Source organism: Cibotium barometz, chromosome 13 (assembly GCF_041138505.1).
Source record: "Cibotium barometz isolate CiBa-2024 chromosome 13, ASM4113850v1, whole genome shotgun sequence".
Taxonomy (NCBI): Eukaryota; Viridiplantae; Streptophyta; class Polypodiopsida; order Cyatheales; family Cibotiaceae; genus Cibotium; species Cibotium barometz.
In genome coordinates this window covers 33810864-33826379 of record NC_141058.1, presented here as the reverse complement: position 1 = coordinate 33826379, position 15516 = coordinate 33810864, and the positions used below count along the sequence as shown (strand labels likewise).

Sequence of the window (15516 nt, the reverse complement as noted above, 5' to 3'; positions counted from 1 at the left end):
TCTATAAAAGGAGATTATCCCATAGAGGATAATCTATGTAGGAAAGACGATCATTTATCTCAAGATTTATATAGTTTTGCTATAAGGACAAAGTCAGTGTAAACAAATGAACAACAAAATTTTCCTTTATATTCAAACTATTTCAATCATGGTAAGAGATTCAATTATTTACGCATGTAAAGGGATCTTTAGAGGTAGATTTATTGATCTAAAATTCACATAATTTTAGAGAGGGGGGGGGATCAATAAGAAGAAAATTGGCTTATTTTAGCCTTTCACATGCTAAAATTGATTGGTGAAAATAGGAGACCCAAAGTAAGGTCATGAAAAGCATGCAAGATAAAGCTTGATAAAAATAGCATGCTTTTTGAGAGTTTAAGATTGACATTGACAACATGAATAAGTAGTTGAATCCAGTACATTAGACTTTGGCTGTCTGCATAACTACCTCACATTGGTTTATGAGAAAAATGTTATAAACAAGGTGGTTTTCTAGGCAAGGTAGGTTGACATAACAAATTTGCCCAAAACAAAATTGTCTTATTGAATAGACATCGCAAGGAAAAGGAAAGAATATCTCATAGCTACATATGCAACCATGAAGATAAGTCATTTCTCTCATTCTTTTAGATACCATATTTAATAAATGTGTAAGTGTTTTATATTTTGTTATTGAGAAAATTTGATTCCATACGATTAACATATTGAACCATCTTTGATGTGTTTGGCTGCTTGATCTGATGAGTTATAGATGATTGACACTTGGATTAAGATAACAATTAAAACAAGATCAAGATCTACATTATATTCTGGATTCTCAAATGAGTAGGAAGTTGGTGGATCACTTGGAATCCACAAATTCAATTGAATAGGAAAAACTTATGCTTGTTTAAATGTGCCAAGCCAATGTTTTAAGGAGGCCATGGTAAAACATTAAATTTGCAGCTTAAAATTGCCTGCCATTTTTGAGACAAAAAAAACTATCTAACTGTAGATGGGATTTTTTCATAAAATTGTCAACAACAGAATTTTACTGTTTTCAAATATGCCACAAATAAGAAATATTACTAAGGCCTTATATACAGGCAAGAAAAAATGCTGGGAAGCCATGGGAGCCTTTGAAGGTGATTCTGAAACATTGTTACATCAGAAAGAGAGCCACTTAGCTGCATGCCCAGGTGAATAAAACCACATGGCTATAGGGCTGTCTGTGCTCATGACTGGCCCTCTGCAAGTCAGCTTCTAGATGCATGAATTGTCAGGTCCACTTACACCACATTTGAGCTCACTGACCAGTTGAAGAGCATCGGGTTTTCTAGACGGTCCACAGCAAGGTATACGCTGCATATGAGAGCACCTGCCTCGACTGGTCCTAGCCCAACTTCCATCTCCGCACAGCTTTGAGTGATAATCACAAGTTTCTCTGGAATGATAGATTAGCACCCTTCATAAATCAAACTGCACTCTCCCTCCATGGTCCATCTCCCCCCTCGGTAGTTTCTTCACTGGAGTCATCTTGGTCATCATCTAATTCCTGCCCACTTAAATGATCTGACATTGTGCCCCCAAAGCATCTGTATCCTTCAGATTCCGAAGAGCTTTTACAAAAACAGTCCGGCCAAGGATTCGTATAGAAAGATTCTGGATGTACACGAGCATGTGGACTGCCAAATGGGCTACCTTGCATTACCAGCCTCACTTGGGCTTCAAAGTTTCTAGCATTTCCCTTTTCACGCCCCATAAAAACAGGTGCAAGAGCCTTCCGATCAGGCTGAATGCTGGTTCTAAAACCATAGTATAGACGATGACCCATCAAGTTATTGGCAAAGTTGCTCGGTCCATCATAAGTAGGCATGAAAATATCTGCCAACAGGCATACCATGTAATCCACAGCAGGGCCTAGTAAACCCTTCCCTTCAGCGTCAACAGCTGCTAACTCTTCTGCCGTGACCACAGATGAGCGGCTTTCAAGGCGAGGATATAGTGCATGCAAAGGTTGCATGAACCGGTCCCCTCCAAAAATGTTACCTGCTGCAATATAGATCCTGGTTGAGTTGTCGAAGCCCATCGATCGCAGGATAAGCCCAACCTGTAAAAGGGCAAGCAATACGAGGGTTAATCTTACTTTCAATACTTGAAAATGCATCCTCAAACTATTTGAAATCACCCACCCCCCCCTCCCCCGATGACAAAAAACCCCCAACCGCCCAGCCATGCAAAGTCGGTGTCTGTTCTGCACAGCCATATCCAGTACCTTCCTCGCCCTTGCTCCTGCTCTTCATCATTTTGGTACATGCCATCATGCATAATGGATGACCTTGATGCTATATTTTTTTGGTCTCATAGACCCTTGTGGTCCTTTGTTAAACGTTGATCAAATGGGCATGAAACAGGGATGCTCCTATCACCTACTTGGTTTGTGATTTACATTGATAAACTCAAAGCAATGGTGTTAGACTACCCTAGGCATACCTGGGCCATGCATAGGGTGAGCAGCCCTTACTCATGCTGATGATGTGGTTCTCATGACTTCACTATGTGGGGGATGCACAACAATTAACGCTTGTCATGAAACAGAACCACAGGCTTATGGCAGCAACATGTGACACCTAAGCTAGGGGTAGTGCAAAAGGGCCTTGAGATGCAAAAGCTGGTTGAATACATGGTCAAACTCTGACATGCACCCTCAGCAAGGTTGCCAGACTGCATGGGAAGTCAGCTGCAAGGTGCAGAAGATGCACAAGAGCAAGCTCTTGAACTTGGGGTGGATGTGGCCAAAAACAGTGGTTTGCTCAACGGGACATCTCACACTTCCTTACTAACCCCCCCAAGGACCTGCTTGTCAATGAAGCATTGCTCCAGTAGCAGTCTTTGACTATGTGGAAAAGTACCACAACTACATTTAGCCCCACACACAAACTCTCATTCTTTGCACTAAGAGTGAAGAGGTTGCACGAAGAGTGAAAGGTTGCACGACCCCCCACTATTTGACACAGCACCTGCAGCCATATGCAAGTCAGTCGGTCACTGACATCTGGCTACACTCTGTGTGAGACTGGGCAATGGAAGTGTACACCTGAGTTGGATAAGGTACAGAGGGAATGTTCCACAAAGGTACAGAAGACTGAGCTACATACCTTTTGGAATGTCCAGCTTTTGCTACTATTCGCATATGCTTCCCTCAAATCCTTAGGGATGTGTCTGTGTGCATGCTTTTCTCTTGCAGAAGGGAAAGGCTATTGCCATCGCTGCCTTTCAACTTCCTGTTTTACAATTATTTCAGTACCGAGGACAGCCACATGCACTGTGCAGCCAAGAACTGCATACAGCAATCAGAGATGGCATCCAGCAGATCTATATCCAATAAGACTTAGATACAGCAATAGACCCTATGCCACAAGGTGAGCCTGTACCAAGATCAATGGCATCCAGAAGATCTATATCTGTAGGACTTAGATACAGCAAAAGACCCTACTCTGCAAGGTGAGCCTGTACTGAGATCAATTCCTTATTTTCACATACATGAGGCCCCCGATGTGTCATGACTACAGAGACCTATGTACAAGGTAGATTAGGAGAAATGAAATGAAATGATATATTAACGTCCTCAAAAGGCCAAAATGACCTATGAGACCAAAAAGGTTACAACAATTGGTGGATCTGATACAATGTCTGTGTAAGAAAAGCTAAAACAACTAAACAACTAACTGAAATTGAAACAATAACTATGAGGAAAAGTAAGGTACTAGGAGCTCCTAATGGATAACATCTGGAGAGAAAAATTGTGAGCCCCTTTATCAACCATTGTGAGCCCTATTGATAAAGGGACTGGGTCATTGAGTGAGAAGTAGAATTGCACAGGGATAGTGTAGGATACACGCTTGTGAAGTGACAGTGCCCAGAGACAATGACCTATGAAAATGAACAGGCCTGGAATGCTGGAGAAACACAAGACACGAGTTTAAGTGTAAAGAAGATTACAACCTCCTCTGGAGTGAGAGGGCACTTGCCGATCAGTCTTCGTTTATTGTGCTCCAGTGGTTTTTCAGCGAAGTTCTCCCTTCGATATTTCTCGAGAATCTCTTGCTCCTCTGGTGTAAAGATAGCTAGACATCTGTTGACAAGAACTGTTTTGTCAGGTTTCAACCTTTCCCAATCAAGAGAAAAGCATCAAAACCATGGCATGCATGCTTTATAAATATATGTAATATACCTACATGCACACTTTGTATACATAAATTACACCATAACCCTGTAGCTTGCATGTTATGCACATACCCTGCAGAAGCAAGCATGTCAATCTCAAATCGGAGATGTACGGCAATAAAACGACCTTCTGAACGGAGGCGCCTAATGATGCGATGACTGAATTCCATCACATCTTCCTTGAACCTTAGTGCATGGAAATTCACACGACACCTTAGCTTCTGGTACTCCCTTTCACTGATTTCTTCTGCCAACCGATGGGAAAATGGGGTGAGATACACAGCACCATGCTCCTTCATTTTCTCAAGTGCCACAGTTTCATACCAGTCCAAGGATGCATCTCGAGGAGGCCGTAACTGCAAGGAGAGTAATATACACATGTTAGCAATTTTGTCCACCACCACCAACACTACATATGCATAGCACAGAAAATGTGTCCGAAATGGCTCGCATGTTGATTAGAAGAACCTGGAAAGGTTTCAGCCTTTTTGTTTTCTTCCCAACTGTGTGCAAGCGTGGTACTTCTCTCACAATATCCACATCATTTTTGAGAGATTTGATGAAATGATCAACATCATAGATACCTGAAAATCCACTGGAATGAAACTCCCCAATCAATTGATGATGGATTTAATAGTCCAAATCGCTGGAATTGGGTTCTTCATTTTCTCAACAACCATGGAAATGTCCAAGAACATAGGTAACCTTTTGTCATGCCAAAATGAGTTTGTATCAAGCTCCGGAAGAACAAGTGTAGCATTCATTATCCTAGCTGCAAGAACTGCATTGCATATCTACACAACAGGTTTGATATTAGGGCACACACGCATGTTTGCACACACACACACATGCATACAAACATACAAAGATACATGCATACACCCATGCATGAATGCACAGAGGAAGCTAAGTGGCCTTGTGTGTGAAACAGCCGGTATACATAATGAAGTACGAGCATTATTACAGAGTATTAGACATACAGCACTGCGCTGTTGGTTCAGCCCTCCATTACAACGAACAAGAAGAAAACCATTCTTTTCAGTCGGAGGTGCTGCCAAAATAATCAACATAAACTTCATACTTGATCTCAACTATAATTTGAGTTACAGTTGGATGAGTAGCAGCTATAAGAAATGATTGATCCGATTAAGCCGACTGCTTATGTTTTTGCAGATGTATACATTTCCAATGCTGTCCGGGTACAGAGGATGGGCGCCAACCATTTGAAGGGCGACTTGTCCAAAGTTTGTCAGCGTCAATCTACAAAGATAAAACATCTGAATTTAAAAGAGTAATGTGCCAAAGCATCAAAGCATACTCCTTAAAAAGTAATCAAAAATCCTAAATCACAGAAGTTCAGAGAGTACTTATGGAGCCCCATACCTGTGAAACTTCCCATTGTATGACCCATTTTTTCTTTGCAAACTTACAACTATTTTGCAAATCACATAAAATGCCCTTGATGTAAATATTTATGTAAAATCCGCTTCAAAAATGTATTTTTATAACCCCTTATGTTGAGACCACTTGCCATCTTGCACATTTATTGTATGATGGTTGCAACTTAAAGGTGGTGGGTTATGGTCCCGTATAGTTTGAAAACTAACCAAACTCTAAACATATGGATTCAAGCTTGCATTTAATTATGTAAGTGACTATAACTCTCACATGTTGCTCACAAAAAGGCAAGAGGCTAGTTGTCACACAAAAGAGAGCAAGACAAGTGTCGTAATTGTGGGGAAGACTCATCTCTCAAAGGAGTGCAAGAAAAGCTTGTTCTACCAGGATGGTAAGATTTTATTGTTTTTCCCAAGGATCTTCTATCAGTCAAAAGAAAGCATTTACATTAAGCACACTACAACCCTCAAAGAAGGCAACCAGGTACAAATGGTCCCTCATGCAAGATCTGAAAAAACTCCAAGAACAAAAGGAGCGAAGGGAGAACCCCACCGCCCGCCCCCCTCCACTCCCCCCCCTGCGCCCGGCCCGTGCAACGGCCCCTTTTGACAAGGGAAGAAGGGGCCCGGGCTCCAAGTGCACGAGAAGGTTGATGCATCTGATCCAAGTCGCCTATGAGGCCCTCTCAGCACCCACGATGATGTCCATCCAAATGAATTGGATAGTCTCCGCCAGCTGGGTGACTGATCCATCATTGGCCTTGCTCCATCGGGCACGCTAAATGTGCCAGGTGGCAATACATTATACTGTTGATGAGCTCCCACCTCAGGCTCACATGGGACTTTGACATCCACTGGGGCACCAGGATCTAGGAGGCAGGGATGGCCAAGATTTGAAAGTGCGAGCTGAAAGGCAAGACCTATGCCATCATCCCTGTGAAGTAAAGCTGCTTCCACCTCCATGGCCCAAGCAATCGTGCACAAGTAACGAAGCAGAGAGTACTGGTTTTGGAAGTGAACAAGCGGAGAATCCTCCACCAAACTTGCTGCACTTTTAGGCAACCTGAAAGGCACTGGCATAGCTACTCCTAAAGGGTGCCACAATGACTGCATGAAGCTGGATCACTTGCAATGCCCACCACATAGTTGCACTGAGCGAGTAGCCAAAGGAAGAGGGTAATCTTCCAAGTCCAAAAAGTCTCCTAGAGCCGATACCAAAAATCCGAAAGAGAGGCCTTGGGCCTCCCAAGAGGCGGCTGTAACATTCAGAAGCTCGATGGGCAGAATCGGTAACTTCAATGGATAGAATTGAGCAATCTTTCGCAACTAAGATATCGCACAACATAGAGAGAGAGGTGCAGAAATAGAGAGAGGGAGAGAGGGGGAGTCGAACACAGTATTGGGTCCTGAATACCCTCTGTAGGGCTCCCACCATGAATGGTGTATTTTCTTTATAAGAAAGACGCAAATCTGCAAATAAAATCTGGTTCTTGACCTTTCACCTTCACCTTGGCTGTCCTGGCCCTTGGAATTCAGCAACCGCTTGTGAATGTTCAGATGAATGACTGAGATCTATGCTCATGCTATTTATAGGTCCTTCTAGGCTGGTCAGTTTGCTCAAGAAGCGGTCAGCCTGCAGCAAATATTCCCACGACTTGCAAAATGGCCCCTTTTTGGGCGACGCTTTCACACAATGCTGCTGGCCATGATCTGGCCGCCTACTGTCCAGGCTGTGCATGGCTCCTGGGCAGCCAAGATGACCTGATCACGTGGCTGGACTGGTCAGTTGGCTGCCCAAGCCCAACACAGCTGCCCGACAGGCTGCCCAAGCTCCAAGGCCTAGCCACCTTGCTGTCCACGCCACCCTAGGGCTGGCCAACAGCATGCTAGCCTTTTCTTTGGCCTCTTGGCCCCCTTAGGGTGGCCTAAAAGACCTACCCCATGCAAAGTCAAGGGATTCCACTCCCTTTCTCAGGTAGCCCAAAGGGCTGCCCCCCTTCTACATGCAACTACATGCTTCTACACACATGCCTAGCATCTGGTGCAAACCAACACTCAAGACACTTCACATCAGGAGACTCACAGTATGGATTGGCACTACTTCATGTGCAGGACAATGCACACTTGAAGACCGTGTACAGGACTTGTACACCTTACCTTGGACGCTTAGAGTGGAGCCTTGGCTGACTTGTCTCGGAATGGGGCTCACATGGGACCAGTTTCCACCCTAGGTCCTGCACATGCTGTACAAATATGTCCACATGGCTGTCGGAATGCACAATAGAAATGAGACAGACTACTGTGAGAGAGAAAACGCAGAAGTGAGAAGCTGTATAAACTCGACTATATACACAAGATCTGGTACAAAGAAGTGTGGGGGGGGCAAGGGTGGTATATATACAGCAAAACAGGTCGACAGCAGCAGAGGAACTTCATGACTGAATAATCATCAATCGGCCAGCAAAAATATGGGCCACACCTTGTCGGCCAGCAGATATACAGCTGACAGTCACCAGTGGAACAAAACACCCCCCACGTGGTGCAAAACTCGTAAAGGACAAAAAAAAAGGGGAAAATGCAGAATACTCCTACCCGGGTGGGCACACCCACAACAGAGGCCCTCACTCCCTATTGAGTAATATGGTACAGACAGGAGATGACTGCTAACACCCCCTCTCAGCTCTTGGATGTGGAACCAACCCCAGTGAGCTGGAGTGTTGACGGAGCATCTGCTAAGGTAGAGGCTTCCCCATTGTCCACCCATCGAACAATAGATAAGCAAGATGTCACTAGCCAAAGTGATATTGTATCTCTATGTGCTTGGTCTCGGCATGGAAGATTGGGTTCTAAGCAATAGCTATACATCTCTGGTTATTGCACTAGATGACCGTGGGTTCCTTTTGTGGAACCCAATCTCGCCAGTAACCTCCTCAGCCACACAACCTCGCAAGTAGCACCACAAGCAGCCTGGTACTCTGCCTTAGTAGAAGACAAGGCAATAGTTCGCTGCCTCTTGCTGCTCCAAGAAATAGCTCCTGAGCCAAGGGTAAATCCATAGCCTGATGTAGATCTCCTCGTGTTTGGATCTCCTCCCTAATCAGAGTCACTCCAACCTCGGAGTTTGACGACTCGGTCCTTCATTCCCCCCCCCCCAATGTCATAGAAGAGTCCAAGATCCTTCGTACTCGCAGATACCACAAGATTCGCAATCCTGCATCCCAATGAGTCTTCAAAGGTGTTTGCATAAATAAGCTCAACAGCCCCACTAGAAAACTCAAGTCCAATCTGGTGTTCAGCAACCAAATCAATGAACCAACAAGCTTCCAATACAAGGAGGCATCAACCTGCTCACAAGGATCATTAACTGGAAGTTTGGTATTCGGGTCCATCGGAGATGAAATAGGCTTGCAGTTCTACATCCCAAAGGCCTCCAATAACTCATGAACATACCGCTGCTGAGAAACAAAGAACCCCCTTTGGGTTTGCCAAATCTCCAATCCCAAAAAGAAATGAAGTCAATCTAAATCCGTCATCTCAAACTCCTTTGACAAGGTAGCCTTCATCACAACTATGTGCTCCACATGACCGCCAGTGAGAATAAGATCATCCGCATAAAGGATAATCAAGGTGACCATACCACGTTCCCAAAAGAGATACAAGTTTGGATCTGCAACTAATCTCTAGAAACCCTTTCTAAGAAAGAAAGAATCAATCTTCTGATTCCAAACCGTCTGAGCACTGTAGCCTCAATACCACGATGTCCTGCATAATTCGCGGCATGGCATTCTGTCAAAACCTTCTGCCTCAACTGAGATGTGACACAATTTGTCATGCATCATAAAAAATCCTTCCTTGAGAGAATAATGATCAACTCGCTCTCCTTCGGTCAAACGATCAAAAATCCACTCAAAATTTGAGTCACGAGCATACTGTTCTCGCATATCATCAAGTTCATGATGAAAGATAATGGAGACGATGGCCACATGTGGTTTCCTAGACAAGGCATCCGCAACCACATTCTTTTTGCCATCCACATGAACAATCTGAAAGTGAAACATGGACAAAAAGTTTGCCCATCTCATATGCTTCTCTGAAAGCTTCGTTTGGGTAAGGAAATAGCGAAGAGTTTGATGATCACTCTGAACAATGAAATCAGCCCCAAGAAGGTAATGCTTCCAAGTAGAAAGAGCATGAATAATTGCAAGAAGCTCCTTCTCATACACTTGTAGATTCCTTTCTGTTGGTGACAGAGATCTACTCTCATAAGCAATAACATGTCCTTCTTGCATAATAACAGCTCCAATGCTACTCCCGCATGCATCACACTGTACCACAAAAGGTTTATGAAGATCCGGTAAAACTAGAACTGGACCAGTGGTTAGCTTTTCCTTAAGCGTGTTGAAAACTTCCACTTCCTTTACTGTCGATCGGAATTTTACATCCTTCTTGGTCAGGTGATGTAGAGGTGAAGCAATTTTTGCAAAGAATCGGATAAACCTCCTGTAATATGAACAAAGTCCTAAGAAACTTCTCACATCATGAATAGACTGCAAATCCGGCCAATTCTTTATCGCTTCAACTTTTCCTGGATCCATCCTTAGACACTATGTGCCCAAGAAAGTGAATCTCCTGCATGAAAAATTCACTCTTCTTTCCATTAACAACCAACCTATACTTTCTCAGTTCCTCAAAGACTTTGGTTAAATGCTCTCAATGCTCCTTCTCTGAGTGAGAAAACACAATTATATCATCAAAGAAAGTGTCTACAAAAGCACGGTGGGGATCGAAAAATCCGATCCATCATCCTGTTAAAGTCGCTGGAGCATTCGTAAGACCAAAAGGCATGACCAAAAACTCATAAAGTCCAAAAGTTGTCCTGAAAGCTGTCTTGTGCACATCCTCTGGCCTGATGCGAATTTGATGATATCCACTCTTCAAATCAATACGACTCAAGTAAGCTGCTCCTTGTAACCGATCCAAAATATCATCGATTCGAGGTATAGGAAATCTGTTCTTGATGGTAATCTTATTCAGTGCCCTGTAATCAATGCACATCCGCCAAGAACCATCTTTCTTTTGTACCAAAGCACTGGTGAACAATAGAACGAAGAGCTCGGCTGAATCAACCCTTTGTCCAACAGATCATGCACTTGGCTCATAATCTCTTCTTGTTGGGATGCACTCACCCTATAGAGTGGCTTATTCGCTCGGTGGTGAACTTCCAGGAATCAAATCAATCCCATGTTCCTCAAGCCTAGCAAGCGGCAATTCCCCTGGAAAAGCCTTTGAAAAATCCTTATCGTACGGTCTTTTAAAAAAATACTTACAAACTTTAGTGTTTTCAATTTCAAAGAGAAGACAAGTTGTCACATGACTCAAACCAAAATTCCATTAAAGTCAAGTTGAAAACGTACATAGATGTTAGGCTAAAGCCTAAGTCATACAATGCGAGGCGCTCTAGGCGCATGTAGCCATAGTAAGGATAAAAAGTGGTGCACAAAAAAGAGAGCCTAGGGGGTTGGGGCTAGAATCTAGATGGAGAAGTGATCACTATCAAAATTAGAGCTCTCGCTAGGATCATCTCCATCAAAAGAGTTCATCTCCATCAAAAGAGTGCCTATCGGAGCGCTTGCAGAAGTCACTCTCACTAAGGATGTTGCTCTCATCATTAAACTCGGGCTCTCTAAGCTCCTATAACAAGGCAATCTCAGCGTCCTCATTTGCAAGAGCAGAGGAAGAACTACTAGAATCTCATCGTGTGTTTTAAAAAATTACTTATAAACTTAGGTATTTCCAATTTCGAGATATAGAGTATTTTAAAAAGGAGAGAAGCATCATAATACAGAGGAAAGCTCAAACAACCATAGACAAGCAAAAACAAGACCGTTACTCCAAAAAAAAAATAAAAAAAAATAAAAAATAAAAAAAAAACTTGAAAAAAGTCCATACAAGTCCGTACGGCATCGTACCGTACGGTGTTTCGTATGATACGTACAGAGACAACTATGGATGTCACAATCGTTGGAATCTACCTTTTAATGGGGAAGGCATAACTTGAGCATGTCAACTCCAAATTTGTGGAAGGTGGTAGATTTAGAATTTACTTTTCAAGGGCTTTCCATCGGTATGTCACATTTAACATAAGATACATAAGGTTCACCATGGCTCTCTTTTTTCTAGCAAAGTGATGACATGGCTCTTCTTAGAGAGCCCTTTTTAAGTCCAAATTTTTCTTGATGTTCTTGTAACAAAATGCACAGGCACAACCAGACCAAGTACTAAAAGAAGGGGATGCTAGGCCACTCCAACCGATAGGCAGTACCAGTCCCCTAGGTCCCAACGTCGAAGTTGGACAAGGAGGCAACTCTCCAAAGAGCCAAAGGTACCATGATGGGTTGTCTACGACCTCAAGAGGGGAGGGGTCGATGTGCAACCTACAAGATCGTGGAAACTAACTATCCTCACCCACTGGGGACAGGAAGGATAGTCCTTCGACAAGACAGAGAAACTCGATGCCAAAGATCACTAGGGGAATGGCATGCCGAGAGAAAGAGGCGCCCATACCGCCTCATGAGGCAAGGCTATGGGAGTGCACCAATACAAAGGAATGGTGTTGAGGCTAAAATGAGCAACAACTCGGAGGTCTGCAAGCCTCTCCTGTTGCGCCCTAGGGAAGGCAGGAAAGGACTGGCAAAGACACTCCTCAACACAAGTGAGTGGCAGCTGGACGAGGGTGGAGCGAAGAGCCTCCCAAGAGCGAGGAGAAGACCATAAACTGGTCCTCAAAAGAGATACTGAGCTTGCAGATAGGAGTGGTGGAGAAGATCCATATGGTGCCGGTGGGCCAAAGACCACAGCTGGAGAGGGTGCAAACCTAGATATGAGCAAGAAGAAAATCCTTTCACAGCTCTCTCCCCCTGGCTGGATGCTGCAAGCAAAAAGCTTGCCAAGCAATGCTCTACTCTCAACCGCCAGATTGATGATGCCCAGTCACTGCTTATGGAAGAAACTGATCATAATCCTCTAATTATCCAGTTGAATCCTAATTTCCAATTCCTTCCTTCATCGGTGTACCTATGGCATCATTGGCAACCAGAACACTCACCACCTGTTCACTCAGCGTTCTTTTCTATAGTTCCTAGCTCATAGTACCCGAGAATATAATCATATAAAATATCTAGATGGAATCTCCGTTGAAGATCAGCAAGATCAACTAACAGATCCATATAAAAGAACCATGGACTCATCCGTTGAAGACCAGCAAGGTCAATCAACCAGATCCATGTCCGAATTCAGAAAAGAACTCTTACTCCTTATTCCAATCTCGAATGCCCAGCACAAAGCAATGTACCACATGGCGGCAAAGAGAATGGATCTCTTCAGTTCAGCCTTAAGCCATCTTGGCACGTTTTGTATATAGAGCTTTAACTCAGGCTTCAGCAATATATGATATAGTACAGCACTAGTTTAGGTATCAGTGTGTGCTCGAGAATTCTGCAAGTCTTTTACTATTCTTTATCTCTTATTCAATAGAGCCTTCAATTATAAGTCTTCAGTGCCTTTGAGGTGACTGGAGGAGAAAATTTAACATAAGGACTCATCTGTCTTCACCACTGCCAAGAACAGATTTGATTGCACAGGCTTTGAGCCGTTGATTGTAAATTATGACAATAGAGTTTTTCCTTGGATTATGAATGTGTTCATACAGAGGATTAATCTTTTGAGCCTACCATACAGTTGGTAAATGGCATGGTCTCAGCATGCATAGCCGAGGGAGTGCATGTAGATGCAGGTTTCAGTTAGAGATTCTGTGAAGAAGCATCCACAATCATCAGTTCTCCATGGAAGGGTTGCTACCTAGTGCATATTCTTGCTAAGTCTTGCTAAGGAGTATACCATCCACTCTTGCACCTGCTCACGGTGTCCCTATGAAGAGGACAGCACTATAGACATGTTGCCAAGAAAATGTAACAATCAAGGTAAAAGTACCCAAATTCAGAGTCCACAAAAAGTCTATGGAAGCCAAGAGGTGCATTTGAAGCAATGCAGGTGCCAGAAGTCTTCACAGATTGATAAGGGCATCACAGCTATAAAACACTGTGTTGTCATCTAGACTATAAAATTGTGGGAAAACAATCATTGTGCAACAGTATGGTGGGTGGAAGGTTACCTGGGCTAGGGCCAACCGCCTGTCCTCAAGTATGCGAGACATGAGAGTGACTGAGAGGCTGCAGAGCAACAGCACTGCCACACAGACGGAGAGGCGCCCTGCCAGAACTGCCATGCAGAAGGTGATGTGCTTCAACGGGCGCCCACGTCTTCCTGCTCCCAAATTGGGACCCATCATCACTCTGCAGTAGCAAACCCAGAAAATGGAGCATATTAACATGGATCCTTCATCACTATGGCATAACAGACGCAAAAACTGGAGCATATAGGCATGGACCCATCATCACTACGTAGTAACTGACCCAGAAATGGAGCATAGCAGCATGGACCTGACACCGTTATGCAGTAACGGAGAAAAAAATTGGAGCATATAAACAATGACCCATAATGACTCTGCAGCAATTAAATTCAAGAAATGGAGCACCCATTATCACGTGCACTGGAAGACCCAAGCGGATGGAGCATGTGAACATCAAAATTGCGTGCGGCAAGAGACACGGGGATGCGCCATGGGTACCAAAAAGGATCATAGGTAAAGCATCTGCCAACAAGGCAAGCTTTACCCCAGGCATTACCTTCGCATTCCGGATTGGATGGCTTGTCTATTGAACAGCTTGGTGTTTGAGCTCGTGAGATAGGGGGAAGTGTACATGTACACTGATGGGAGGAAAGCGGCTACAGTACAGGAGAAGGCTGCTTCAGGTAGCAACTGGTTGTTCGACTCGTTTCGCTGCACATGGCCTAAACAAGTACCATCCCTAAAGTTCAGTGGCTTGCTATGATGCAGAGCTACCGACCCGGGCCTTGACAGAAACTCTCGACCAGCTCGGATTGTCCTACCTACAAGTCTTGCTAGGGGCCTGTTCACACGGCAGGCCATTTCCCAATTGGAACCGTCTAACTTTCTCCATGTGCAATTGGTTTATTGCTTGGAAAACCCTTGTTTTTACCTTGCACTAGTTGGGAACCCGTGCTTCGCACGTCTTTTGAGGCTTCCAAAATCAAATTCTACCCAAACCTCCTCCTCTACTTCCCGAACCTCCAAATTCTTACCACGTGGAAGCTTTGTGAAACTCTTCCTTAAGATAATATATAGATAGATAGATAGATAGATAGATAGAGATAAAATAATATAGAGATGATATCTCCATAATTTATTAAATAAGTAAAAAAAGTAACCAGTTCCTAACCAATGGGAAATTCCAACTAGCATGTGAACATGCCCTATGTAGACCAATTAAAGTGTAGGTAGTTCAAATGACTACTTCTTGCCTCCTCATGTTTATCCCATTCGTAGCACCCTTGCCTTCCAAAAGGGACGTACATGGTTGGAATCTACCCACTCCCATAGTAGAAAGTAATGGCATCAAAATTAAGTACCCTCTCTCGCAACAAAAAAACAAAACAAAAACTACTTCTTGGAAGTATATAAAGGCAATCATTTATAAGAAGGCTTTAAGGTTAGTTTCTTGTTGAATAAGCTAAAATTACATAATTTCTTTGCTTTTTCTTATTGATCATCAGAGATTTTTTTCTTGCTAATTAGAAAGAAAGAAACATGGCTATGTGGCGATTCCGAGAGTTTTATTAAAAGGATGTTCGTCATGTGAACCCCTAGTTATATACAACAGTGATTTTAATCAAAGCCCATAAAGATTGTTGGTTATAGATTTCAACCATTTCCAACTTTATTGATGTGTACTTGCACTATTGACTAGTAAAAAATAGATTTGCTTGTTGTGTT

The 15516-nt window shown here is 43.3% G+C and overlaps 1 protein-coding gene across 3 annotated transcripts; it reads right to left on the bottom strand.

Annotated features, from left to right (window-relative positions):
* Positions 1–981: 981 nt before the first annotated feature.
* LOC147632622 (O-fucosyltransferase 1-like) lies at positions 982–14680 on the bottom strand. Of its 3 annotated transcripts, none has more exons than XM_086807416.1 (9): positions 14348–14680; positions 13774–13954; positions 5427–5466; positions 5187–5257; positions 4912–5000; positions 4675–4801; positions 4279–4562; positions 3985–4114; positions 982–2089 (listed from the first exon to the last, which is right to left on the bottom strand). In XM_086807416.1, the coding sequence occupies exons 1-9, from the start codon at positions 14650–14652 to the stop codon at positions 1454–1456; spliced, it is 1863 nt and encodes a 620-aa protein (XP_086663542.1). In that variant the 5' UTR covers positions 14653–14680; the 3' UTR covers positions 982–1453. The 3 variants fall into 3 exon arrangements, with proteins under 3 accessions (XP_086663542.1, XP_086663541.1, XP_086663543.1); XM_086807415.1 differs by having other exon boundaries at positions 5388–5466; positions 14348–14679; XM_086807417.1 differs by having other exon boundaries at positions 5388–5466; positions 14075–14349.
* Positions 14681–15516: the final 836 nt, after the last annotated feature.

Excerpts from the sequence above, each read along its gene's own strand:
- LOC147632622 (XM_086807415.1), bottom strand. The coding sequence starts at position 14,652 with ATGGCCTGCCGTGTGAACAGGCCCCTAGCAAGACTTGTAGGTAGGACA. Across the intron at positions 13,955-14,347 it reads ATCCAATCCGGAATGCGAAG|AGTGATGATGGGTCCCAATT; the intron begins GTAATGCCTGGG and ends TTGCTACTGCAG. Across the intron at positions 4,802-4,911 it reads TCATTTTGGCATGACAAAAG|TGGATTTTCAGGTATCTATG; the intron begins GTTACCTATGTT and ends GTTTCATTCCAG.